The 26,364-nt window shown below is 36.8% G+C and overlaps 1 protein-coding gene across 2 annotated transcripts in view; it reads right to left on the bottom strand.

Moving 5' to 3' along the window:
* The window catches only part of FCHO2 (FCH and mu domain containing endocytic adaptor 2), a 126,118-nt gene that overhangs the window by 41,739 nt on the left and 58,015 nt on the right, over nucleotides 1-26,364 (bottom strand). For both annotated transcript variants that reach the window (XM_059878778.1, NM_001098119.2), the window contains 3 exons: nucleotides 12,801-12,845; nucleotides 10,715-10,787; nucleotides 7,538-7,562 (listed from right to left, as the gene is read on the bottom strand). In XM_059878778.1, the coding sequence (XP_059734761.1) occupies nucleotides 7,538-7,562; nucleotides 10,715-10,787; nucleotides 12,801-12,845 (143 nt within the window). The remainder of the gene's footprint in view (nucleotides 1-7,537; nucleotides 7,563-10,714; nucleotides 10,788-12,800; nucleotides 12,846-26,364) is intronic.

Consider the following 26,364-nt stretch of genomic DNA (forward strand, 5'->3'; position numbering starts at 1 on the left):
CTAAAGACTATAAAATGTATGCTCAAATGGATCTGAAAAATATTAAAAACACATGTACGTATGCAAATGTAGTAAAATGTTAAAGGTATACAAGTGTTCTTTGTACTAGTTTACTCTTGTATATGTATTTTTTGAGGTTAGACTATATTTCCAAATTAAAAGTTTTTGAAAATGGGGAGGAAAAAAGGACTGCCAAGAAAAACCAGGGTTTACCAGTTGTATGTAACTGGACAGCCAATGGCCTTCCCAGGTGATATAGTGATAAAGAAATCTGCCTGCTAATGCAGGAGACACAAGTTCAGTCCCTGGGTGGGGAAGATCCCTGGAGTAGGAAATGGCAACAAACATAAATATTCTTGGTTGGAAAATTCCATGGACAGAGGAGCCTGGTGGGCTACACACAGTCCATGGGGTCACACAGTCGGATACGACTGAGCATGCATGCAGAGGACAGCCTATATCATTTCTCCTGGTAAAGTTTCCCAGTCTTCCTCCAATCACTGGTTGAAGCTCATCAAGAGAAACATGAGGGATTGCTAATCTAAGAGGCACAGCACAAGGTTTACACAGTTTCAGCTTCCAAGTTATAACTGTATAAACCTTGTGCTGTGCCTGTTAGATTCTAATGTACCTGCTGCTGCTGCTGCTAAGTCGCTTCAGTCGTGTCTGACTCTGTGCGACCCCATAGACGGCAGCCCACCAGAATTCCCCGTCCTGGGATTCTCCAGGCAAGAACACTGGAGTGGGTTGCCATTTCCTTCTCCAATGCATGAAAGGGAAAAGTGAAAGTGAAGTCGCTCAGTCGTGTCCGACTCTTCGTGATCCCATGGACTGCAGCCTACCAGGCTCCCCCATTCATGGGATTTTCCAGGCAAGAGTACTGGAGTGGGGTGCCATTGCCTTCTCCCTAATGTAGCTAGCAGTGAGTTAACAGACTGGATTAAAGTTTAGAAGTGAAATATCTAATATAAGGTAAAGAGCAGATTCCATAGACAAAAAGATGACAAGTGATGTAGTTATGACCCCAGAAGTAGAGCACTTTCTTTGAGTTCTGTATGTTGCTTGCTAATGTGCAAATAATACTTAAAGTGCAAATAATATGCAAATGATACTTTAAAGAAACCTTGCCAAATGTGGATTCATTAAAAATCAGAATGAAAAAGTTTTTTTCAAAATACTTTATTTGTATGCTTGATACCCTATAAATATAGCAGATATTTAATCTCCTAGAGGTTCTATGTGGGATCTGCTACTTACCCTATTTTAAAATTTGTTTACAATACACTATACTATACAATGTACTAATTTAAAATAATACAGAGCTGTTTTCTATAAGACCAAATAAACTGCTTTGAATCAACCTCCTGCAAATTACATCAATAAACTCTGGTCAAAATAAACAAAAACATCCATCTGAAGAGACTGGAGAGTGACCCACAGTAACCATCTAAAATGATATACAAAGTGATATGCTTCAGAAAAGAAACAAAAAAACCAAACTATAAATCCAAGTGAAATTCTAAAAACAAAAGGTTCAAATAACCCACAGAAAAGTAGGAAAAAGAAAACAAAATTCAAAGACAGGTAAGAACAAAAACAAAAAATTAAATGGCAGACAAACCCCAACATGTCAATAATTACATTACATATTAATATACTATACACATATATATCAAAAGACAGACTGACAGGATGGATTAAAAAAACATGACCCATATGCTACCCATAAGAAACTCACTTCAAATAAACAAAAAGGGGTAGGTTGAAAGGAAAATGAAAAAGTATATACACCAGGAAATATTCATTTAAAAAATAAAAATGACAGTGACTATTTCACTATTAGATACTAATAAAATAGACTTCAGAAAGAAAAATACCAGTGTCAAAAGAAAACTTTATGTACACAAAGACCTGTATACAATTGTTCAAAGTAGCATTTCTAATAGTCAAAAATTGGAAACAACTAAATATCCCACAATAAGTGAACAGACTTTGGTATACCTACATCGTGGAATACTGTTCAGCAATAAAAAGGAAGGAACTATTTATACATGCAACAATCTGGAATAATCTCCAGAAAAGGGTGCTGAGTGAAAAAATGTCCATCTGAAAAGGTTACATACAATACAATTCCACTTAAATAACATTACTGATATGACAAGTTTATAGAAATGGAGAAAAGATTAGTAGTTGCCAGAGGTGGTTGGTGGGGGGAGGGTAGTATCAGAAGAAAAGTGACAGAAAAGGGGCAATTAAAATGAAAGATCCTCCCAGAAATCCAGCAATCACACTCCTAGGTATTCACCCACTTGATAGTAAAACTATTTTCCCACAAAAACCTGCACACAAATGTTATTAAGCTGCTTTATTCATAATCACCTAAAAGAAGCAGCAAGCAAAATATCCTTCAATAGGTAAATAAGTAAACTGTGGGACATCTATACAGTGATACTCTTTACTGCCAAAAAAGGAATGAACTATGGAGTCATGCAACAATATGAATAAATCTTAAATGCATATCTAATATTCCTAGGGCAAAAGAATCCAGTCTGAAAAAGTTGTATCTTATAGGATCCCATTTATCTGACATTCTGGAAAAGGTCAACATATAGAGGTGATAAACAGATCAGTAAATTCCAGGGATCTGAGCACTAGGACAGGGTTAAATAGGTGAGGGAAAAAAAGATCCTTATTTAATGGTAATGTTGTTTTGACTGTATTAGTATCAATATTGGAGAAGGCAATGGCACCCCACTCCAGTACTCTTGCCTGGAAAATCCCATGGACAGAGGAGCCTGGTAGGCTGCAGTCCATGGGGTCGCAAAGAGTCAGATACGACTGTGCGACTTCACTTTCACTTTTCACTTTCATGCATTGGAGAAGGAAATGGCAACCCGCTCCAGTGTTCTTGCCTGGAGAATCCCAGGGACGGGGGAGCCTGGTGGGCTGCCATCTATGGGGTTGCAGAGTTGGACACGACTGAAGCGACTTAGCAGCAGCAGCAGCAGCAGTATCAATATTCTAGTTATATATGTTACTGTACCAAAGTTTTACAAGATGTTACCATCAGGAGAGGCAAGATGAAAGGCACATGAGACTGCTCTGTATTATCTTTGTAATGATCTATAAATTGACAATTATTTAAAAATAAAATGCTTTCTTGGCATGTGTTTTTTTTAAAAAATAGCAGTAATTTTTACTGTATAAGGTTTTCAATGCTAGAACTATTCATGATATTGATAAAAACTTACACATTACCTGTTTACACCTTTGTCCATTCAATCCATGGTTTCTATATTAGGGCCCCATACTGCTAGAGCAAACTATTAAGTCAAAAGCAGTACAAGAAAAAGAAATGAGCAGGTAACTTTAGTCAACAACCTTAGAGGCAGTTGGCGGATAGTGGTGGTAGTAATTTTTTTTAAATATTGGGATAAGAGCTCACAAGTCAACGGTATATTTCTCAATCTCTCTGGAGAGGGGAAATTAGCTAAAACTAAAAGAAGAGAGCAATTTACAGTTCGTCAACTTTCAAAAGATCTATATCTCAAAATAATTTTTTAAAATTACATACATAGACCTTTTAAGAAAGGAAAAGAAAATGATGGATATTTCCCTACCAAAGTAGCTGACATTTAAGTTACAATAAGACTAGCCATAAACAAAAAGGTGACAAATAGGCCATAATTGCCTCTTGAGATATCTGTATGCAGGTCAGGAAGCAATAGTTAGAACTAGACATGGAAAACAGACTGGTTCCAAATCAGGAAAGGAGTACGTCAAGGCTGTATACTGTCAACCTGCTTATTTAAGTTATATGCAGAGTACATCATAAGAAACACTGGGCTGGATGAAGCACAAGCTGGAATCAAGATTGCTGGGAGAAATATCAATAACCTCAGATATGCAGATGACAACACCCTTATGCCAGGAAGTGAAGAAGAACTAAGGAGCCTCTTGATGAAAGTTAAAGAGGAGAGTGAAAAAGTTGGCTTAAAGCTCAACATTCAGAAAACTAAGATCATGGCATCCAGTCCCATCACTTCATGGCAAATACATGGAGAAACTGTGGAAACAGTGGCAGACTTTATTTTGGGGGGCTCCAAAATCACGGCATATGGTGACTGCAGCCATGAAATTAAAAGACGCTTACTCCTTGGAAGGAAAGTTACGACCAACCTAGACAGCATATTAAAAAGCAGAGACATTACTTTGCCAACAAAGGTCTGTCTAGTCAAAGCTATGGAAATTCCAGTAGTCACGTGTGGATGTGAGAGTTGGACTATAAAGAAAGCTGAGCGCTGAAGAATTGATGCTTTAGAACTGTGGTGTTGGAGAAGACTCTTGAGAGTCCCTTGGACTGCAAGGAGATCCAACCAGTCCATCCTAAAGGAAATCAGTCCTGAATATTCCCTGGAAGGACTGATGTTGAAGCTGAATCTCCAATACTTTGGCCACCCGATGCGAAGAACTGACTCATTGGAAAAGACCCTGATGCTGGCAAAGACTGAAGGCAGGAGGAGAAAGGGACGAGAGAGGATGAGATGGTTGGATGGTATCACCGACTCAATGGACGTGAGTTTGGGTAAACTACGGGAGTTGATGATGGACAGGGAGGCCTGGCGTGCTGCAGTCCATGGGGTCACAAAGAATCGGACATGACTGAGTGACTGAACTGAACTGAACTGAGGCCATAAATAAATCATGGTGGTTTAGTCACTAAGTCCTATTCGACTCTTACAACCTCATGGACTGTAGCCCACCAGGCTCCTCTGTCCATGGAATTTTCCAGGCAAGAATACTGGAGTGGGTTGTCATTTCCTTCTCCAGGGGATCTTCCTGACCCACAGATTAAACTCAGGTCTCCTCCACTGCAGGCAGATTCTTCACTGACTGAGCCACCAGGGAAGCCCTAAATAAACCAGAGGCCATAAATAAAAGGAAACAACAAAAAATGAAAGCCTCCTTTCTCTGCTGATCACTACTGTAATCCTTCTCTTCAAAGGTAACCAAAATTCAACATCTTGTAACTCATTCTTTTTAAAAAAGAAAATGCATATCATATACACATGTATATATTTTAAAAAGCAATTATTTTAAAGACCACATAGTTCTTCCCATCAACAGACACAGAGCCATCTAGCTCTGTAACATGACTATGTCTTCAAGTGAATGTTTAATAATTTAACCAATCCCCATTTTAACTGATGCTTTCTTTAGTGCTTCCAATTTTTTGCTAATATCAACAGTGTTGAAATAAACATGTCTCTATCTACCTTTTCTCCTTATCTATATAAGCATATATCTTGATGAAGAATATATATATATACATGTGTGTATATATATATATATCAATACACACATGCAATGGCATCCCACTCCAGTACTCTTCCCTGGAAAATCCCATGGACGGAGGAGCCTGGTAGGCTGCAGTCCATGGGGTCGCTAAGAGTCGGACACGACTGAGCAACTTCACTTGCACTTTTCACTTTCATGCACTGGAGAAGGACATGGCAACCCACTCCAGTGTTCTTGCCTGGAGAATCCCAGGGATGGCGGAGCCTGGTGGGCTGCCGTCTATGGGGTCACACAGAGTCAGACACGACTAAAGTGACTTAGCAGCACACACATGCACATACACACAATGCCTGTGACTATAGCAATAACAGTAAAGCCCTAGCAGCAGCACTGCAAAGTCAAAAAGAATATACATTTCTTATTTGGAGAGATACTGCCAAACTATGCACAAGACAGATTATACCAGTTTACAGTCTTAACAACAGTACACATGTATCAAAACTTTTGCCAGTATGATTGGTGAATATAGAAATTTCATTTTAATTTGCATCAGAAGAAGACTACAATTTTGAATAACATTACTTATTGGAGAAGGAAATGGCAACCCACTCTAGTATTCTTGCCTAGAGAATCCCAGGGATGGGGGAGCCTGGTGGGCTCCTGTCTATGGGGTTGTAGAGTCGGACACGACTGAAGCGACTTAGCAGCAGTAGCAGCAGCATGATTATTCACCACAACCTTTTATTTATTCTTATTAAAATTGCCTGTTTTTATCCTAATGCCCTTTTCCTACTGGGATACTTGCTTGTCTTTTATTAAACTTACTTGTATAAAAATTTTGCAAAGGAAAATAATTAGCCCCTTGTTAAACATCTTGCAAATACACTCTGCCCAACTGTATTTTTAGTGATTCAAATCCTTCTATGGTGTATTTTTTCTAATTTTATGATATTCATTTCTATACCATCAAATTGATCAATCATTTCTTACATAGCAGTAGAATTTCATGTCCTCTTTTAAAGCCCCTAATTCCAGATAAGTACTGGCTAAAGTTCAAAACTACTAAATATTGATCATTACAGAAAAGTATCAATAAACTAAGAAAATTTTAAATATTTTATTTATAGGAGTGTGTATATAAAATAAAACAAAGTATTAAAATTTATATTCAATGTTGCACTCATCAAATAAATGCTATAAATCATTCAGAAATAAAATGCATGATGAGCACTACAGTAAATGCCAAACATATCTGTTGACTTTTTCATTAATTAGTAAACTAAGGGTATCAAAACAGGCAAGTGGAAAGTAAATGTTAAAATTCCACACACACCAATAATTTTAGGCCTAGAGCTCATCAGAAGTTAATTTATTTTCACTATAAATTTATTAACAAACAATAGTTTTCTTATCTTAAAGCTGAAACGTGCAACAAAAATACGAGTTTTATCTTAAATAAAATAAACCACAATGTTTTACAAAATATGTAGTTCTTTATATGTTGGTATGCCAATATGCTGAAAAAGACCATAATGTTTTGGAGTCAAAAGAAACAAGTTATGCAAGCAAGAACAATAAAGGAGAAAGCTTAACTCTACTACACTTAGCAACAGAACCAGCGTCTAATTAATGACAGATGTGACCTTATCTGTCTACCCATTACTTAACATCACTTGGTAAGTCTATTCCCTCATTATAACCACAGGGAGCTCCATTTGATGTCTTCTTTAATTATACATGAAGAAATATATTTAAATAAGAAATACATACAAATTTTCTTTAAAACACAAAATAAAGAGCAAACAAAAGTACTAACCATGTTTGTTGCTACTTTTTCTAAAATGTCAGTCTCCTAAACAAACCTCAAATACATGAACAGATACAGTAGTATTTTAATAGAGGTGAGAATCAATTAGTAACAGCACATTTTAAAATAAAACAGGCAGATTTGATATCTGACATATTTCCCAAGAAAGAGTAATATACTATGGCTCTACACCAATTTTAAAAGTAAATGTCCACTTTTCAAAGTTAGTTAGAAATAACTTACATTTATTAAAGGAAAGCATCTGGCAATGTAAAACCAAAAATACATCTGTAAAATAATTTCAATAGTGAATCTCTAATAATATGGCTAGTATTTTTTTTGGAAAGATCTGCAAACAAACTCAACCCAAATATGCTCAGTATTCCTAATGAAAATAGCTAAACTGTTTGTACCAAAATAAAATCTACTTACAAGTGAATCTGCATCAGGGCATTCCCTATTAAAACAAACAAAACATTATAAACATACAACTATTAGAACTATCTGGTAAATATACTGTATTGAAAGTGTTTGCTTTGGTACTGAAACATAACTTTCATTTAAACCCCATCAAAGTATTTAGAGAAATCAAATCATGAATATTAAAATATACCAAATGATTTTAAAATTCAGACATTCCCCTTTACTTATACAAGACAAAATAAAACCAAAAGCTTACAAATATTTTTAAAACTTTCAAAATTACTTCTTTTCCATGAATTGGCACATGAATCGTATCAACGAAGCTGTCAAGGATTTCTAGTGGCTTTTAATCCTTCAGGTAGAAAAAGGTAAAAAAAAACAAAAGCAAACAAACAAAAAGCTCCCCTAAAGAAGAAAGTCTGGCTTTTAAAAAGCCTGTATTTACATTTATTGGTAAACAACAGTAACATTTTTAAATAAAAAAATTTTAACTTATTCCCTTTGAAGTACTTCCATAAGGCAGAATATACAGAAGTGAAACCACTTTTCTCCAAATATGTTAAATGAACAGCTAGACTTCCAGTTGGAATAGTTTCTAGTCTAATGTAATATGCAATTGAGCACTGATATTTTATCATTTAACTGATAAGCAAATATAAATCTGGATATAATCTAGTGAAAACTATTATTTTAAATCTAAAACAAAAGACACCAAGCTTCTCAACTAAACAAATAAAGCCCTAAATATATAAAATTAAAGGCACTGAAGTCATTAGAATGCGGTTAGAAGAATTTATACATATACATTCTAAAACAAATTCACAAACAGAAATTAGAGTGTCTATTTAAAAGGCAGTGGATTAGGTATAGTCTTTGGCTTGATAGACTTAACTGAATATCATATCAGATTCTGCCACTTTAATAACAGTCTGAAAACGCAGACATTACACTTTAAGAGCTAAATGAAAAAAATAAAAAAAAATTAAAATATAAGATAATCAGGTAATCTGTATCAATTCAAAGACCAAGCACAAACCAGAAAAATCCATGAAGAACTTTCTTAAAGATAAGATGGAGTAGACTAAAAGAATGATAAAAAGAGGGAAATGACTATCCTGCTCTTAATTCAAAAGGGAGCACCGAGGGTAAATGCAAATCCCACTTGCCTTTATATTTACTTAAAATCATAAATGCTGAAAAAGGGCTTCCTTATTATTGGTAGATTATAAGGAATATTGTTATCAAAAAAAACCTATGTATACTCGGAGGAAATGACTAGAAAAGCTACTATAATGATCAATTCAATCCCTGCACGAATCAAATCACTTAAGATGTTATCTACTTTTTAAAAGATAAAGTTGAAATATAAATGTAAAAGTTCCAAACCATTTATTCTCTGGCTTTAAGCCAGAATTCTCTAGTCTTTGTGGTAAAGCACTTATCTGTTTGCCTTCACAGCATGCAGTATGAGACCTGAAGATGAAGCCCCAGGAAGACCAAGCTCTGAGCAGGACCCCTCGTACACAATTGCTGGCATTTCAAAAGCCTTCAGGCTATGAGAAGAAGCACGCCAAGAGCCTCGGGCATTTCAAGCAAAGTGAACTCTTAACATTTTTCCTGCCAAGCAGTGTTGAAAGATGGGGATAGTGATGCAATGATTTAGGCATTAGTTTTCTGACTTAGTATTCTTATTGGTTAAAATATTCCAATATCCAAGTGGCCTAATGATCATATTGGGAAATTACTGATCATGAAAAACTACTTTAAAAACATGAAATACACAAAAATATTAGAAGCTCCCTAAATGAACAGCTGTGAAAGCTGTCAATTATATATATTAACTATTTATAATACAGTCACTAACAGATAAACTGGCTACATTTTAAAAATTTACTTACAAATCAACTGTTTAGACTTCAATTCCAATGTTATAAAAGAGATTAGGTTCCATCCCTTAGCAAAATACCCCCTTCACAAAGCAAAATACCCCCTTCACAAAGTTCAAAAGACATCTGCAGAAGAGACAGTAGCTATAGGCATAAGTCACTTTGCAAATAGTCTTAATTTGTTAAACCAAAATACCACTAGGGAGGAGGAAAGAAACAGACATTTGGAATGTTAGAAACTCAGATAAGCATATAACCAGGGAGGAGACAAGAATACCCAAAGCACAAATTGTTCTCTTACATAGAAAATATGACTGTCCATCAAAATATTAACTCTTGGGAGGGTTTTTCTGATTGTGCTAGCATAGCAGGGATTTTAAACAAATTTTCATTCAGTGTTACTGGATCAACAAATCACTTGAGATTTTGCATTAGTGTCTCTGCAGTCTAAATGGGTTGAATAATCAAGCAAAGAAAAGTTCCTTTAATTCCAATTTGTCTCTGGTTAATCATAGTTTAATGACTCTCAACCCCCATTGTATATTAAGACAACACAAAAACTTCTAAACTTCTGGGGCCTCACACCCAAAGAATCTGATTTCACTGGTCTGAAGCAGAGGCTGGCATAGATACATTTAATTTCTCAGGTAGTTCTACTGTGTAGCCAAGGTACAAAATTTGAGTTAGTTAATATACTAGTTTAATTTCACATATGATAACTGTATTTCTCTGTATACCAATTTATTTTTTTTAAAGGTAAAAGAAGTTTATACTGCATCTTCCATCTAAAACTGATGAATATAAATGTTTAAAATGTGTTATGGCTTTTTTCTCCTCCATTTAACATTTTCCATTTATGTATACGTATATCACTAAGTTCCTATATGCTTAGAGTTGTCTTGAAAGATTTTCATCGAATTGTTGACCATGGTGCTGCTTTTAGGTTATTAAGACTTAGAACAATTTTTAGTTTTCACTGTATTTTTTATTTTTTTAAATATGCATGTATAATTTTATAAAATAAAGGCATCTTTGAAGTTTCAATTTGAAAATACTAAAGCTTTCATCTTGAAATTTTAAAATAATATAAAAGGTTAACATTTTTAATTAAAACTAGAGGGGTTGGCAAATGTTCTTAGAAAAGTCTGTATTTTTCACACCTTAGCCATATATACTTTTGAGTTATTTCCAAAATAATTTTTTCTTTTCAAATTCATAATAAATTTTATTGTTATAAGACTATTTATAAAATATTATTTCTAAAAATGGAAAGAATTTTGACAATACTTAATATACTTACACAGACTCTGCATCCTTTTCCTTTTTAATTATTCCTGGTAAACCAAAAGTCTTTCTTTTCCTTGGTTTTATACCTTAAAATAAACATATATTGTTATAGAAACATGACTCTTCCTGATAAACATATTAAATTTATGAATGCATCTTGTATCCTGACACATGATTTGCTCATAAATGTTGATACTAAATTTGGATGAAAGAAATACAAGCATCAATTACTAAGCCCTAAAATTTAAATCAGGGCCATAATCTGTTTAAATTTTTCTTATGTTAATATAATATAGCCTGTTATTCACCAAAAGGTTATACATAGAACAATCACTTGAGCGATGACATTCTCTCCTCCTCTAAATTACCTCAGGCAAAGTAAGCATTTGCAGATATCTTAAGACTTCAAAGAAAGTACATCATTCATTGTAAGAGATTTGGTTATAAATGCAGGTCAGATCACATTCTCTGTATAAAAGGTCACAAAATATAAATGTGCTGTTTTAAATAAATAGGTGACAACAGGTCCATTAACAGTATGACAGATATTTATAATATGGCATTCTTTTGTACATGTGTTATCTCTAATAAAAACAATGTCATAAGTGGATCCAACCATAAATGAGGGAAAATATCATTTGTTTTGCCAAATAAGACAGTTCTTCCTCTTCTTGCATGACAAATTATTTTTTAAAAAGGTCAGTAATGCTATCAATTGTTAATAGAATTCAGCACTTAAAGCTTAGCTGCTGTTGTTCAGTTGCTAAGTCATGTTCGACTCTTTGCGACCCCATGGACTGCAGCACACCAGGCTTCCCTGTCGTCCACTATCTCCTGGAGTTTGCTCAAATTCATGTCTACTGAGTCAGTGATGCTATCTAACCATCTCATCCTCTGCTGCCCTCTTCTCCTTTCACCTTCAATCTTTCTCAGCATCAGGCTCTTTTCCAATGAGTTAACTCTTCGGATCAGATGGCCAAAGTATTGTGCTTCAATTTCTGCATCAGTTCTTCCGATGAATATTCATGGTTGATTTCCTTTAGGACTGACTGGCTTGAGTACACCCAAGCTAACTTCACATCTTGTAGATGAAGAAACTCAAAAGTATTATGTAACTAAGTTTTTGTAACTAAGTGTTATACAGCTATTATCACTACAATCAGGATAATAATTCAAATGTCTTAGAATAATGTACTTGCTTTCATGTACAACTAATTCCCTGAACCATATATCTGTATAGCATATTAAAATATTTTTAAAATAAAATACATTTTTTTCCTCAGAGTAGGTATTATTTCTTATAAACATTTTTAAAGAACTCTTTAAATACTTTTCAGCTTTTGAGGAATTTTTAAAGATTACAGAGAACTTAAAATAATTACTGCTCTTAATCAAACAGCTAGTAACTATAAAAAGTCTAGGCCCTAGAGCTCCTTGACTGCTGAAGTAATAACCTTACACACACAATAAATAGCAAACCGTTTCTCTAAACTCTTATACAGGTCTTGGAAAAAAATCAAAGACTGCTTGCAAATTATTTCTAGCAGCTCACAAAGTGATATATAAAACACAACACACACACACACACAAAAACCTACAACAAAAACTGCAGGTATCTCTTGGGTTTCATACTATAAACAACATAAATTTAAATAGGAAGTGTTGTGGACCCTTTCTCCAATTCAAATCATCACCTATTTTGAATGACAGTCACATTAGCATTAATGCATAACCTTATTAATTACTGAAATGCTACCCATTGTAGAATAAGCAGTACACATCAATATGTAGTGATGTTTCATATTTATAACATTAGAATGTTTAAAGAAGGATATCAATGGAGAAAACATTCTCAATGTTTATCTAAAAACAAATATATGTTATATTTAATCTTTTAAAAAATATATATTCTAACACATTAGCATCCTTCGGGCAAACTTATTACTTATAAAGCAAACATTAATACAGCAAGCCTTTAAACCACATTCAGATTTTTTACATCACTCCACAGACATGCCAACACCAATGGGCAGCAGCCTCTCTATTCAGTAAACAGAAGCTATCAGCTAGCTGCCACACATTACAACTAGTCAACTTACCTTCAACCACACTAGCAGGGTCACATTCTTCAAATTCAATAAGGCCTAAAAAGAAAAATGTTATTACATGGACGAGTACTGGTTAAAAAAAAAAGTGACAGAAAACAATCAGATGGGATCCCATTACAGCTTTTTAATGATTCTGAAATGTTTCAGGGTTACCTGATGTTAATTAAAATATCAGCAATAGTTTAAAAATCAAATAGCAAGCATGTTCAGTGTTACTGGAAAAAAAACTGTGACTGGCCCATTATTATGACCACAATTTACTGCAAACCCTTTATATATGATGCCACACAACTTGGAGCACAGAGATCTAACATGTAGTTGGGAGCTTGTTGTATGTACAGTTGAGAGAAAACAACAGTAAGAGGCAGTTGCTGAATCCTTGGTTGTGCTGGTGGTAAGACCAAGAGGCCAAGACAGTAAACACTCCTAGAATGGAAGCCTGGGACCTTGCTTGTTCAGTTCACCACTGCGCCCCAGCAAATAATGTCTTCCATGAGTATCTGCTAAATAAGTAAGTGAATTAATTACATACTAGCTAAGAGGTGATGCTAAAGTCAAAACCCAGATCTATCCATATAGCAGGTCAAAGAATTTAAACTCTAGTTTGCAGGCAATGGGAAGAGCTTTCATGTGAGAAAGAGATACACATACACCTTCCTGAAAGTGGTCTTATATAAAATTAATTCAGCACTGGTACCAGAGACAGACTGCAGAGAAGGGGACAAAAACAAAATGGAAACCAGCTGAAAAACAATTAAAACAGCCCTGAAATGACAGGTCTGCTGAGACTAACCTTAAATGTTATAAAATGTGGTATCTTTCATATATGTAAAATACCAAATTATTTAGGCAGTAAATAAAGTAGTGAACAGTAGGAATTGTTTTTCTATTGAAATATACATAAATTATCAAACTAAAATTTTACGTTCCACTAAATTGTCACTTTAGCCCTATTCTGTAATATACAAATTTATGCAAGTCAAGTTTTTTTGTGAAACCATTTTTAATTTATTAATGGTAATTGGTACAATCTGCTACATCAAGAGATTTTTAAATAGAGCTTGAAGTAAAGAGTACATAATCGATTTCACTACTGATCCTTCTGATATGTTAAGCTTAACTGTAACTATGTCCAAATTCATGATCAGAGTTCTTATAGGTCATTCCATTATGAAAGAAAACCACTAACGAACAAGGAAAATTTCTCTACAAGTAGGAGCATCTAAAAATATTGGCTAAAATGTCCTTCTTTTTACCTCTAAGTCAAAGATTTACTTCCTCAGTTCCAGTTTCTATTCAAATAGAGAAGATTAACATTTAGTGATAGGCAGAATAAAAGTCATAAATGTGATGATAAACAAGGTCTTAATTAATTAATTAGCAATACCTTCCCTACTGGGGCATTCTTATAATAAACATCATTTGGCTAAAACGAAAAAAATACATTCACTACTTCCATCCAAAAAATTCTTAAGAGTCAGAAAACGGCCCAATTAAAATTTCAAGGACTTCAGGTCCACTCTGTAAATCTGGAAGCTTAAAAATTCGTTAAATGAAAGGGTAATGAGCTTGGTCTTAGAATCCTTTAAAGGCCTACACTAATAGTTTACAGAGAGATGAGAACTGAAAGACTAATAAAGGTAAGGAATTTCAGTAGTATGTGCATCTGATAAACAGCCATCTTTTGCTGTTTAAGAATTATGAAGAATGAAAAATCTCTGCCTAAATCACCAGCCATTTATTATGTATTATTAATTTTATCACTTCCTAATAAAGCTTGAGAGACTATAACCACCAGTCAAAAAAAAAAAGACAACCAGAAACATAATTAATCAAAAATTTTCCTATTACAAGCACATCATTTGTGCCCAGTAACTATTTACAGAATCTATAATACTCAAGCTATGAACTTTTTCTAGGGAACAAAACAAAACAGCAATACCAAATTGCATTATTTACAATTTTAAAAAACAGTATCTAGAAAACCTTTTAAAACATCACCTGAGTAAATATAGTATATATTCTTTTAAGATCTTTGGATGTCTTCAAATATGTGAAAATAGTAAGACATTCCTTATCCCTATTAACATCAATCCTTTCAAACAAAATTCTACATTTTTTTCTCACATTTTACCTAGACATATCTTGATTATTTTTCCCTTTATCTTTTTTAAACATAATCTTCTTAAAATCTATCTGAAACAGAAAAAATATTAAATAAAAATAAGCTATTCAAAATGACATTTCTGAAATGTTAGATGTCAAATACTTTCAAATTATAAAATTACTATATATTTAAAAAAATTAATTGACTTCCATCCACACATAATCTTTTCTATTAAAACAGAAATACTAACAGTTTCTGGAACAATAAAACTAAATATATGCCCTTAAAAAAACCATTAAATCATGCATGAAAAAGATTTTCTCTTTCAAATGGCATACGCTCCACATGCTGCTTCACATGGCAAAGCTTTGCGTGCCTGGCTCAGTGCCAGTTGACAGCTCAGCTGGATATCAATGCACATTCTGACCCCCCTTGTAGCATGTCACTTCTGAACCGTTTCACAAGTAGAAAGTTTATTCAGCATCTCTCCCAAATGCAGTCCACTGCCCATCATTCTGCTATTTAATCATAAGACAAGTTACTTTTTTTGACAGTACCAAAGCCAGAGTGAGAGTCAAAGAATAGTTGCTACAACTGGAATTTCAATTGTTTTAGGCTCAATTAATTCTGTTGTCAAAATAAATAACTGCTCTTAGTACTTAGATTTTATGCTGGGCCACAAGGGCAATTTAGTTTGTATAAAAGCAAATAAGACCATTTTGGCTCTGCCTCCTGATGCTCTTTTATACATTATCTAAAAATGCCATCAAGAGTTCAATTAAATGCAGAAGAAATTGAAGGCAGACCTCAAAGAGGGCCAATGATCCAAAACCAAACAATTCTTATATATGATGCTTTAATCATCAGGTAGGAATAAATTGTTGCTAGCAAGAGAAAAAGTCAATAACCTAAACAATTCATTCAAATCTAATCTGGAGCAAAACTTTTAAGAAATGTTACAGGAGGAAAGAATGTATTTAACACTAACCTTTCATCACTACATGTATTTTGTGGAATGAGGTAGAATATTAAAAAAATGTGAAACATTTAATTAATAGTTTCCATTGTTTTGGAATCAATTCTAAATCTCAAGCCATCAACAAAATTAGCAATTTTGTCTAGTTATAAACTGGCTCCCAAAATCAAATAGGTTTGGGCTACCTAAATCAAGTATTTACTGCATATACTCAACTAAAACCACAGATCACTGGTTCTATTTAGAAGCCAAATTAAAACATACAAATATGCCCAGACCTCAAAGTTCAACAAAAAGTGATGAGAATGAGGGAGAGATGAGGAAGAGAGGAGGGAGAGAGAAAGAGGCAAAGTCGGGGGAGGGCTCGTAAACAATGGGAGTCAGTGACATTTTCAAGCTTGCTCCTGGGCCTGTGGACCGCAACACAGCCACATTCCTACATGTCTCAGATGCTGAACCAGGAAAGCTAACAGGAAAAAGAGCACCAAACTCTAGCTTGCAGTGGTACTCAAGGGACATGGAGGTTCAGGTCCTGGTTTTGCCACTTGCTTGTTGGCTAGTTATCCTGGACTAGTTACTTACCTTTTTTAAACCTAGGTCTTACCATTTTTATGAATGATATGGAGGGGTGATAATACCTTTTGCCGTATTTCCTTCCTCTTTCTCTTATCTACACATATGGCGGACTAGAAGGACGTGAGCTCATCTTCTCCTATGAAAACTCCAAAATTGCAACTCGCTACTGAACAACCATCGACAGGAGAATGCTGGATCCCACCCAAAAAAGATACCCCATGTCCAAGGGCAAAGGAGAAGCCACAGCAAGATGGGAGGAGGAGCAAAATTGCATTTAGAATCAAACCCCATACCCACCAGAGATGCTTGGAGGGCTCAAACAAAACCTTGTGTGCACCAGGACCCAGAGACCCCAAAGAGAGTAAGACAGACCTGCCTTTGAATGTCTGCATGTTTCCTGAGGAGGCACGGATCAGCAGTGGCCTGCCATGGGGGCAGGGGCTATGCGTGCAGCAGATCTGGGTCACCCAGTATGTGGCATAAGCCCTCTTGGAGGAGGCCACCAATAGCCCCAACACAGAGCTGCTGAGCAGATGACCCACAAACTGCAGAACAATTATACCAAAGAAATTCTCACACTGCTTATACAGCTCTAGGACGCACAACAGATTTCCCAATCTAAGGAGCTGGCAAAGGGACTTAGAACCCTCAGGGAATTTGACTTTGGAGGCCAGTGGGATTTGATTACAGAACTTACACAGGACTGGGGAAACAGACTCTTGGGGGGCACAAACAAAACCTTGTGCACACCAGGAAACAGGAGAAAGGAAAAGTGTCCCCACAAGAGACTGACCCAGACTTCCTGGGAGTGTCCAGGAGTCTCTGGTGGAGGTGGATCGACAGGGGTCTGCTGCAGGGTCAGGGGCACTGAATACAACAGTGTGTGCACAAGTCCTTTCGAAGGAGGTCACTACTATCTTCACTACCCCTACCATAGTTTGGCCTTAGCTCAAACAACAGGGAGGGAACACAGCCCTCCCAATCAATGGAAAATTGGATTAAAGATTTACTGAGCATGGCCCTGTCTATCAGAACAAGACCCAGTTTCCCCTATAGTCAGTCTCTCCCATCAGGAGCTTCCATAAGCCTCTTATCCTTAGCCATCAGAGGGCAGACAGAATGAAAACCACAATCACAGAAAGCTAATCAAATGGAACACATGGACCACAGCCTTGTCTAACTCAATGAAACTATGAGCCATGCCGTGTAGGGCCACCCAAGATGGACGGGTCACGGTGGAGAGTTCTGACAAAACGTGACCCACTGGCGAAGGGAATGGGAAACAACTTGAGTATTCTTGCCTTCAGAACCCCATGAAAAGGCAAAAAGATAGGACACTAAAAGAGTAAATCCCCAGGCTGGTAGGTGCCCAATATACTACTGGAGATCAGTGGAGAAATAACTCCAGAAAGAATGAAGAGATAGAGCCAAAGCAAAAACAACTTCCAGTTGTGGATGTGGCTGGTGATGGAAGCAAGGTCTGATGCTGTAAAGAGCAATACTGCATAGGAACCTGGAATGTTAGGTCCATGAATCAAGGTAAATTGGAAGTGGTCAAACAGGAGATGGCAAGAGTGAACGTCAACATTTTAGTAATCAGCAAATTAAAATGGACTGGAATGGGTGAATTTAACTCAGATGACTATTATATCTACTACTACAGGCAACAATCCCTTAGAAGAGATGGAGTAGCCCTCATCTCAACAATAGTCCAAAATGCAGTACTTGGGTGCAATCTCAAAAATGACAGAGTGATCTCTGTTCATTTCTAAGACAAACCATTCAATATCATAGTAATCCAGGTCTATGCCCCAACCACTAATGCTGAAGAAGAATGGTTCTATGAAGACTTATAGACCTTCTAGAACTAACACCAAAAAAAGTGGCCTTTTTATCATAGGGGCAGAGAAGGCAATGGCACCCCACTCCAGTACTCTTGCCTGGAAAATCCCATGGATGGAGGAGGCTGGTAGGCTGCAGTCCACGGGGTCCCACAGAGTTGGACATGACTGAAGTGACTTAGCAGCAGCAGCATCACAGGGGACTAGAATGCAAAGGTAAGAAGTCAAGAGATACCTGGAGTAACAGGCAAATTTGGCCTTGGAGTACAAAATGAAGCAAGCAGGGCAATGGCTAACAGAGTTTTGCAAAGAGAACACACTGGTCATAGAAAACACCCTCTTCCAACAACACAAGAGAAGACTCTACACATGGACATCACCAGATGGTCAACACCGAAATCAGACTGATTTTATTCTTTGCAGCCAAAGATGGAGCTATATAGAGTCAGTAAAAACAAGACTGGGAGCTGACGAGGGCTCCACTCATGAACTCCTTATTGCAAAATTCAGACTTAATTTGAAGAAAAGTAGGGAAAACCACTTGACTACTCAGGTTATCACCTGAATCAAATCCCTTATGATTATACAGTGAAAGTGACAAACAGACTCAAGGTATTAGATTTGATAGAGTGCCTGATGAACTACGGACGGAGAGGTTTATGACACTGTACAGGAGACAACGATCAAGACCATCCCCAGGAAAAAGAAATGCAAAAAGCCAAAATGGCTGTCTGGGGAGGCCTTACAAACACCTGAGAAAAGAAGAAAAGCTAAGGGCAAAAGAGAAAAGGAAAGATATACTATCTGAATGCTGAGTTCCAATGAACAGCAAGGAGAGATACGAAAGCCTTCCTCAGTAATCAATGCAAAGAAATAGAGGAAAACAACAGAATAGGAAAGAGTAGAAATCTCTTCAAGAAAATCAGAGATACCAAGGGAACATTTCATGCAAAGATGGGCACAATAAAGGACAGAAACGGTATGGGCCTACAGAAGCAGAAGATATTAAGACAAGGTGGCAAAAATACACAGAACTATACAAAAAAGATCTTCATGACCCAGATAATCATGATGGTGTGATCACTCATCTAGAACCAGACATCCTGGAGTGTGAAATAAAGTGGGCCTTAGGAAGCATTACTACAAACAAAACTAGTGGGGGTACAAATCCTAAAAAATGATGTTCTGAAAGTGTTGCACTCAATATGCCAGCAAATTTGGAAAACTCAGCAGTGACCACAGGACTGGAAAAGGTCAGTTCTCATTCCAATCCCAAAGAAAGGCAATGCCAAAGAATGCTCAAACTACCATACAATTGCACTCATCTCACACGCTAGCAAAGTAATGCTTAAAATTCTCCAAGCCAGGCTTCAACAGTACATGAACTGTGAACTTCCAGATGATCAAGCTGGATTTAGAAAAGGCAGAGGAATCAGATCAAATTGACAACATCCACTGGATCATCAGAAAAGCAAGAGAGTTCCAAAAAAACATCTACTTCTGCTTTATTGACAACACCAAAGCCTTTGACCATGTGGATTACAACAAACTGTGGAAAATTCTTAGAGAGATGGGAAAAACAGACCACCTTACCTGCCTCCTTAGAAATCTGTATGCAGGTCAAGAAGCAACAGTTAGAACCAGACGTGGAACAGACTGGTTCAAAATTGGGAAAGGAGTATGTCAAGGCTGTATATTGTCACCATGCTTATTTAACTTCTATGCAGAGTACATCATGAGAAATGCCAGGCTGGATGAAGCACAAGCTGGAATCAAGATTGCTGGGAGAAATATCAATAACCTCAGATATGCAGATGACACCACCCTTATGGCAGAAAGTGAAGAGGAACTAAAGAGCCTCTTGATGAAAGTGAAAGAGAGTGAAAAAGTTGTCTTAAAGCTCAACATTCAGAAAACTAAGATCATGGTATCCAGTCCCATCATCCCATCACTTCATGGCAAATAGATGGGGAAACAATGAAAACAGTGAGACTTTATTTTCTTGGGCTCCAAAATCACTGCAGATGGTGACTGCAGCCATGAAATTAAAAGACACTTGCTCCTTGGAAGTAAAGCTATGACCAACCTAGAAAGATATTTAAAAAGCAGAGACATTACTTTACTGACAAAGGTCCATCTAGTCAAAGCTATGGCTTTTCCAGTAGTCATGTATGGATGTGAGAGTTGGGACTATAAAGAAAGCTGAGCACCAAAGAATTGATGCTTTTGAACTGTGGTGTTGGAGAAGACTCTAGAGAGTCCCTTGGACAGCAAGGAGATCAAACCAGTCAATCCTAACAGAAATCAACCCTGAATATTCATTGGAAGAACTGATGCAGAAGCTGAAACTCCAATATTCTGGCCACCTGATGCGAAGAACTGACTCATAGGAGAGGAGGAGAAGGGGAGGCAGAGGATGATCATTGGATGGCATCACTGACTCGATGGACATGAGTTTGAGCAAGCTCCGGGCATTGGTGATGGAAAGGGAAACCTAGCGTGCTGCAGTCCACGGGGTCACAGAGTTGGACACGAATGAGTGACTGAACTATTCTACACATACTCAGAGACACATTTTTCCCCCACCCCCTAAACCATTAGAAAATAAAGTTGCAAACATCAATACTACTTCATTTCAGGAGTATTTCTTTTAATAAAGGTTTATAGAGACAATTCCCTCAATCCAAGTCCTAGTTGCCTCTGACTCTCCTAATGCAATGCTTCCTGTATTAGAAGCACCAGGAGGGCTTGTTAAACCACAAATTGTTGGGGCCTATCTGCAGAGTGTTCTCTACAGAAGATCTAGGTTGGTGCTCAGGAATTTGCATTTTAAACAAATTCCCAGGTGATGCAGTAGGTCCTAGGATCACACTTTGAGAATGATAGTCCCAAGGATTCCCTGGGTCCACTGTCAGATATTCAGTAAGTCTAGACAGTGTTTCTCCCATTTTACTGCACAAACTGCCTGCGTGCATGCTCAGTCATTTAATCTTTAGGGACTCCATAGACTGTAGCCCACCAGGCTCCTCTGTCCACATGAGTATCCTGGCAAGAATACTAGAGTGGGTTGCCATTTCCTTCTCCAAGTGATATGCCCAACCTAGGGACTGAACTCACTTCTCCTGTGGCTTCTGCATGGGCAGGTGGATTCTTGACCACTGAACCAGAGTCACCAGGGAAGCACCACAAACTGCCCACCGATCTTACTAAAATTTGGATTCTAATTCAGTAGGTCTTGGGTAGGGCTTGAGCGTCTGCATTTATGACAAGCATCCAGGGATGTAATGCTACAATTTCTCAACAATGGCTGCATGTTGGAATCGAATAAGTTTTAAAATACAGTGTTACCAAGGACCCACCCTTCACCAATGACATCAAAATTTCTGGGATAGTACAATGTCTGTACATTTTTTTAAGAGAGAGAAAGAAATAAAAAGGAAAAGGAAAATATTTTCAACAAATGATTCTCACAGGTAGCCAAGGCTTCAGAAGCTGTGATGAAGCTAATTTAGGAACCTTGATCTCAAATAAAAAGAACAGGTTTTAACCACAGAATTTCAGTCACTGTAAAACCTAAATTTTCACCAAGTTCTCCAACACAGCATCTTGGCACTGAAATATAATCTCCCCCTATGTCCAAAATCTGACATTGCTTCCATTCCCTCGACTAAATCATGTTTTCACTTTCTGGGATCCTAATAAAACCTTTAGGAACTAACACTCTGCTTGCTATAATCTCTCTTCTCTGGGAATTTCCCACTGTTCACAAGTAGAACAGCAGCCACTAGTAATACCTAGTGAGAACTGACTGAACGAGAAAGAAGATCACCCCAACCCAAGATTACCTAGACCAGGTTCTTTCTGGTCAAGAAAAAGGACAAAAACCTGGGTTAATTCTGAGCTATGGATGCAATTAAAGGACAAGTGAAAATATCTAGAATTTACTAAGAGATCACCTTACATAATGTACCCGGAGAAGCAAAGAAAGCCATTCTGCAAAGAAAAAAAAAAGCAGTAGAATGCAGAGACTTAGTAAAGGAAAAATAATACCTAGTATTTCTACTGGTTTGGGTTTCCTTCTGTAGCCTGGCTATATTCCTGATTTTGAATCCTTGGGGTACCTCAGTTTCTTTTCCATAAACTTCCTTTTAAGGTCAAGTTGATTTAACTTCTTTTACATACTGCAAAAGGAACTAAAACCCTGTCTTTATTCTGATGCACATGTAAAAATTGTAACGAGCTTCCTTTAGTTTTGTTTTTCTTTTTTTACTTTTTTTTTTTTTTTGGATCAGTGTTTATACATTGAATAGGCCTCCCTGGTGGCTCAGACAGTAAAGAACCTCCCTGCAATGCAGGAGACCTGGGTTCAATCCCTGGGTTGGGAAGATCAACTGGAAAAGGGAATGGCTATCCATTCCAGTGTTCTTGCCTGAAGAATTCCATGGACAGAAGAGCCTGGCAGGCTACAGTCCATGGGGTCGCGAAGAGCTGGGCACAACTGAGCAACTGAGCATGCACATACAGTGAATATTTTTAATGGTTATTTCAAATTAAAGAACTAAGTTTTCCTTAAAGTCTGCTCAAAACAGTTTAATCTTTACTTCACAATTCAGGATAATTATGATGATGATCAGTTACTGTGCTGTGATATGACCACAGATGTAGTTGGTGTAAGGTATCAGATTAAATGATTTCTGAATCCAAGAACAGCAGAATCAACTTTTAGAAAAAAAAAATTAGTATTGTTACAAGTTACACAATTCTAATGTATTATCAAGCTTGCTACCATCTACATCAAAAAAGTACATTCTCCAAAGTTGGGCAAAGATTTTCTATAAAAAGTCAAGATAATAAGTGTTTTAGACATTGTAGGTCATAAAGTCTGTCACAACTAGTGACATTGGCTACCACAGTGTGAGAGCAGTAAGACATGGGTCACAGCAGACAAGTGTGACTGGTTTCAAAAAACTTTCATGGACACCAGCACCTGAATTTTATAATTTTATGTATCACAAAATACATGTTCTCCCCACCCCACATTCATTCTTTGTGGGCCTCAAAATAAGAGGCAAAGCTAAATCTGGCTCAGGAGATAACCATTATCAGGAGGCACACACATCCCACAGGGCAGACTCCTCTGCCTCTGTCCTAGGTAAGTAGGGCACCATAGCCTACCAGGCTCCTCCATCCATGGGATTTTCCAGGCAAGAGTACTGGAGTGGGCTGCCATTGCCCTATCCAGAGGTAGAGGTGTACTCCGCACAAAGAAAAGCCTTTCTGGAAGTTCTCCTCTTTCACTCTCTGATTTGTGCAAATCTTATTATCCTCTTCACTACCATCATCCATTCTTTTCTCTTTCTCTGATCATTCCCATTTACTATCAATTAGAAAAAGGAAGTAATCACAGAAAATCTGGTGTGGTTTGTGGGGCTCTGGTTTTATCAGCTAATTTTAATTTTGCTTTCTACAAAAGCGTTTCAATGCTTCTCCAAATTAAAAAAAAAACAAAAACAACTTTGTGGAAGAAGGTTAATTTATAGGTTTGGCATTACTCCAAATCATTGAGGAGCCTAGAAAGACGATCACTAGATTTTTTTTCAACTATATTTAAAATAATATTCTATTATCTATACCCTATATTTAAAATAATATACCTAAAATTAGAAGCTGAAAAATTCTAAAAATCTAAGCTAATCAATTTCACATGTAGGTGATCTGACTACAAGAATCTCATTTTTCCTTTTTTCTTGGTGGCTGGTTTTATGCCTACCTTTCTGGGGCTTTTTCTATTTGTAACTGTAAACACAATATATAGTCTCTGCTGCTGCTGCTAAGTTGCTTCAGTCGTGTCCAGCTCTGTGTGACCCCAGAGAGGGCAGCCCACCAGGCTCCTCTGTCCCTGGGATTCTCCAGGCAAGAATACTGGAGTGGGTTGCCATTTCCTTCTCTCTGGATGTCCTCAGATGGAAGCCATAAACCTATATTATTATATAATGAATATATAGATAAGCTTTGCAACAAAATCTTTTATTTAAACATATTAGACCTGGTTTACCAACTTTTTACTTAAGTTATCTATCCTTTTGTTTCTTATAAATGGAAACTCGCTTAGATTTTATGAATTATAAACAGCACAGAGAGAAATTAGCAGAATGACTGTAAAACAGAAAATTTTAAAAATACAGATTTTAATCTTAATTTTAGCTGCAACTAAAATATATGAGGATGAGTAGAAATACTAGGACAATGTCATTAGAACATAGTAAGCCATTCACAATTAGAAAACACCTGTTTATTCACGATTCTTTCAGACACAGTGCTTTGACATCCAAAGCATCTGCTCAGAGTAACTCAAATTCCAGAAAAGCCAGGCAGTACAACATTTAAAAAGTAATGACAAAAACAGTATGGAAGTTCCTCAAAAAATTAAAAATAGAACTACTTACTATATGATCTAGCAATTCCACTTCTCCATATTTATCAGAAGACAATTAAATCACTACCGAAAAAAAAAGAGGCTGCACTCTCATGGTCAGTGTATGTATGTGCTTAGTCGCTCGGTTGTGTCCGACTCTTTGCGACCCCATGGACTGTAGCCCACCAGGCTCCTCTGTTCATGGGGATTCTCCAGGCAAGAGTACTGGAGCAGGTTGCCATGCCCTTTTCTGGGGGATCTTTCCAACCCAGGGATCGAACCCAGGTCTTCCGCATTGCAGGCGGTTTCTTTACCATCTGAGCGGTTACCAGGGAAGCCCCATGTTCAGTGTGGCACTATTTATAAGAGCAAAGACATGGAAACAAACCTAAGTCTCTACTGACAGATGAATGGATCAAGAAAAAATATATATATATATCTACACACACACACACACACACACATATATATATCTACACACACAAAATAGTCAGCCATAAAAAGAAGAAAATCCTGTCTTTGTGACAACACAGATGGAACCTGAAGGGATTATGCTAAGTTAAATAAGTCAGAGAAAGACAAATACTCTATGATCTCACTTACATGTGGAACCTAAAAAATAAAACTGAACTGACAGATACAGATTGCGTGAGGGGGAAACCCACTGGGTAAAATGGGTAAAAGTGGTCAAAACATACAAACTTCCAGTTATAGGACAAAATAAGCCTACAGACATAATGCACAACATAGTATGTATTTGAAAGCCGCTAAGAGAGTACAGTCATCCCTCAGTATCTGAAGGCGACTGGTTCTAGGATCCCTGCAGATACCAAATTCTGAAGATGCTCAAGTCCCTTATAAGGCCTAATGCAGTCAGCCCTCCGTGTCCATGGATGTGGAATCCTCAGACAGAGAGGGCCAACTGTAGTCCTTAAAAGTTCTTATCACAAGAAAAACAATTTAACTATGCATGGGAATAGATGTTAACTAAACTTACTCTGGCAATCATTTGCAATATATACATTTATCATTATGTTGCATACCTTAAAGCTAATACAATGGTATCTGTCAATTATAACTCAATAAAAAAGTATTGACAAAAATGATACTACATATTATAAAATACATTTATTTCTATATATGTATATTTAATCTTAATATATATGTTTGTTGTGATCCACACAGTCAAAGGCTTTGGCATAGTCAATTAAGCGGAAATAGATGTTTTTCTGAAACTCTCTTGCTTTTTTGATAATCCAACCAATGTTGGCAATTTGATCTCTGGTTCCTCTGCCTTTTCTAAAACCAGCTTGAACATCAGGAAGTTCACGGTTCACGTATTGCTGAAGCCTGGCTTGGAGAATTTTGAGCATTACTTTACTAGCGTGTGAGATGAGTGCAATTGTGCGGTAGTTTGAGCATTCTTTGGCATTGCCTTTCTTTGGGATTGGAATGAAAACTGAGCTTTTCCAGTCCTGTGACCACTGCTGAGTTTTCCAAATTTGCTGGCACATTGAGTGCAGCACTTTCACAGCATCATCTTTCAGGATTTGGAATAGCTCAACTGGAATTTCATCACCTCCACTAGCTTTGTTCGTAGTGATGCTTTCTAAGGCCCACTTGACTTCACATTCCAGGAT

Source organism: Bos taurus, chromosome 20 (genome assembly GCF_002263795.3).
Source record: "Bos taurus isolate L1 Dominette 01449 registration number 42190680 breed Hereford chromosome 20, ARS-UCD2.0, whole genome shotgun sequence".
In the NCBI taxonomy this organism is placed as follows: domain Eukaryota; kingdom Metazoa; phylum Chordata; class Mammalia; order Artiodactyla; family Bovidae; genus Bos; species Bos taurus.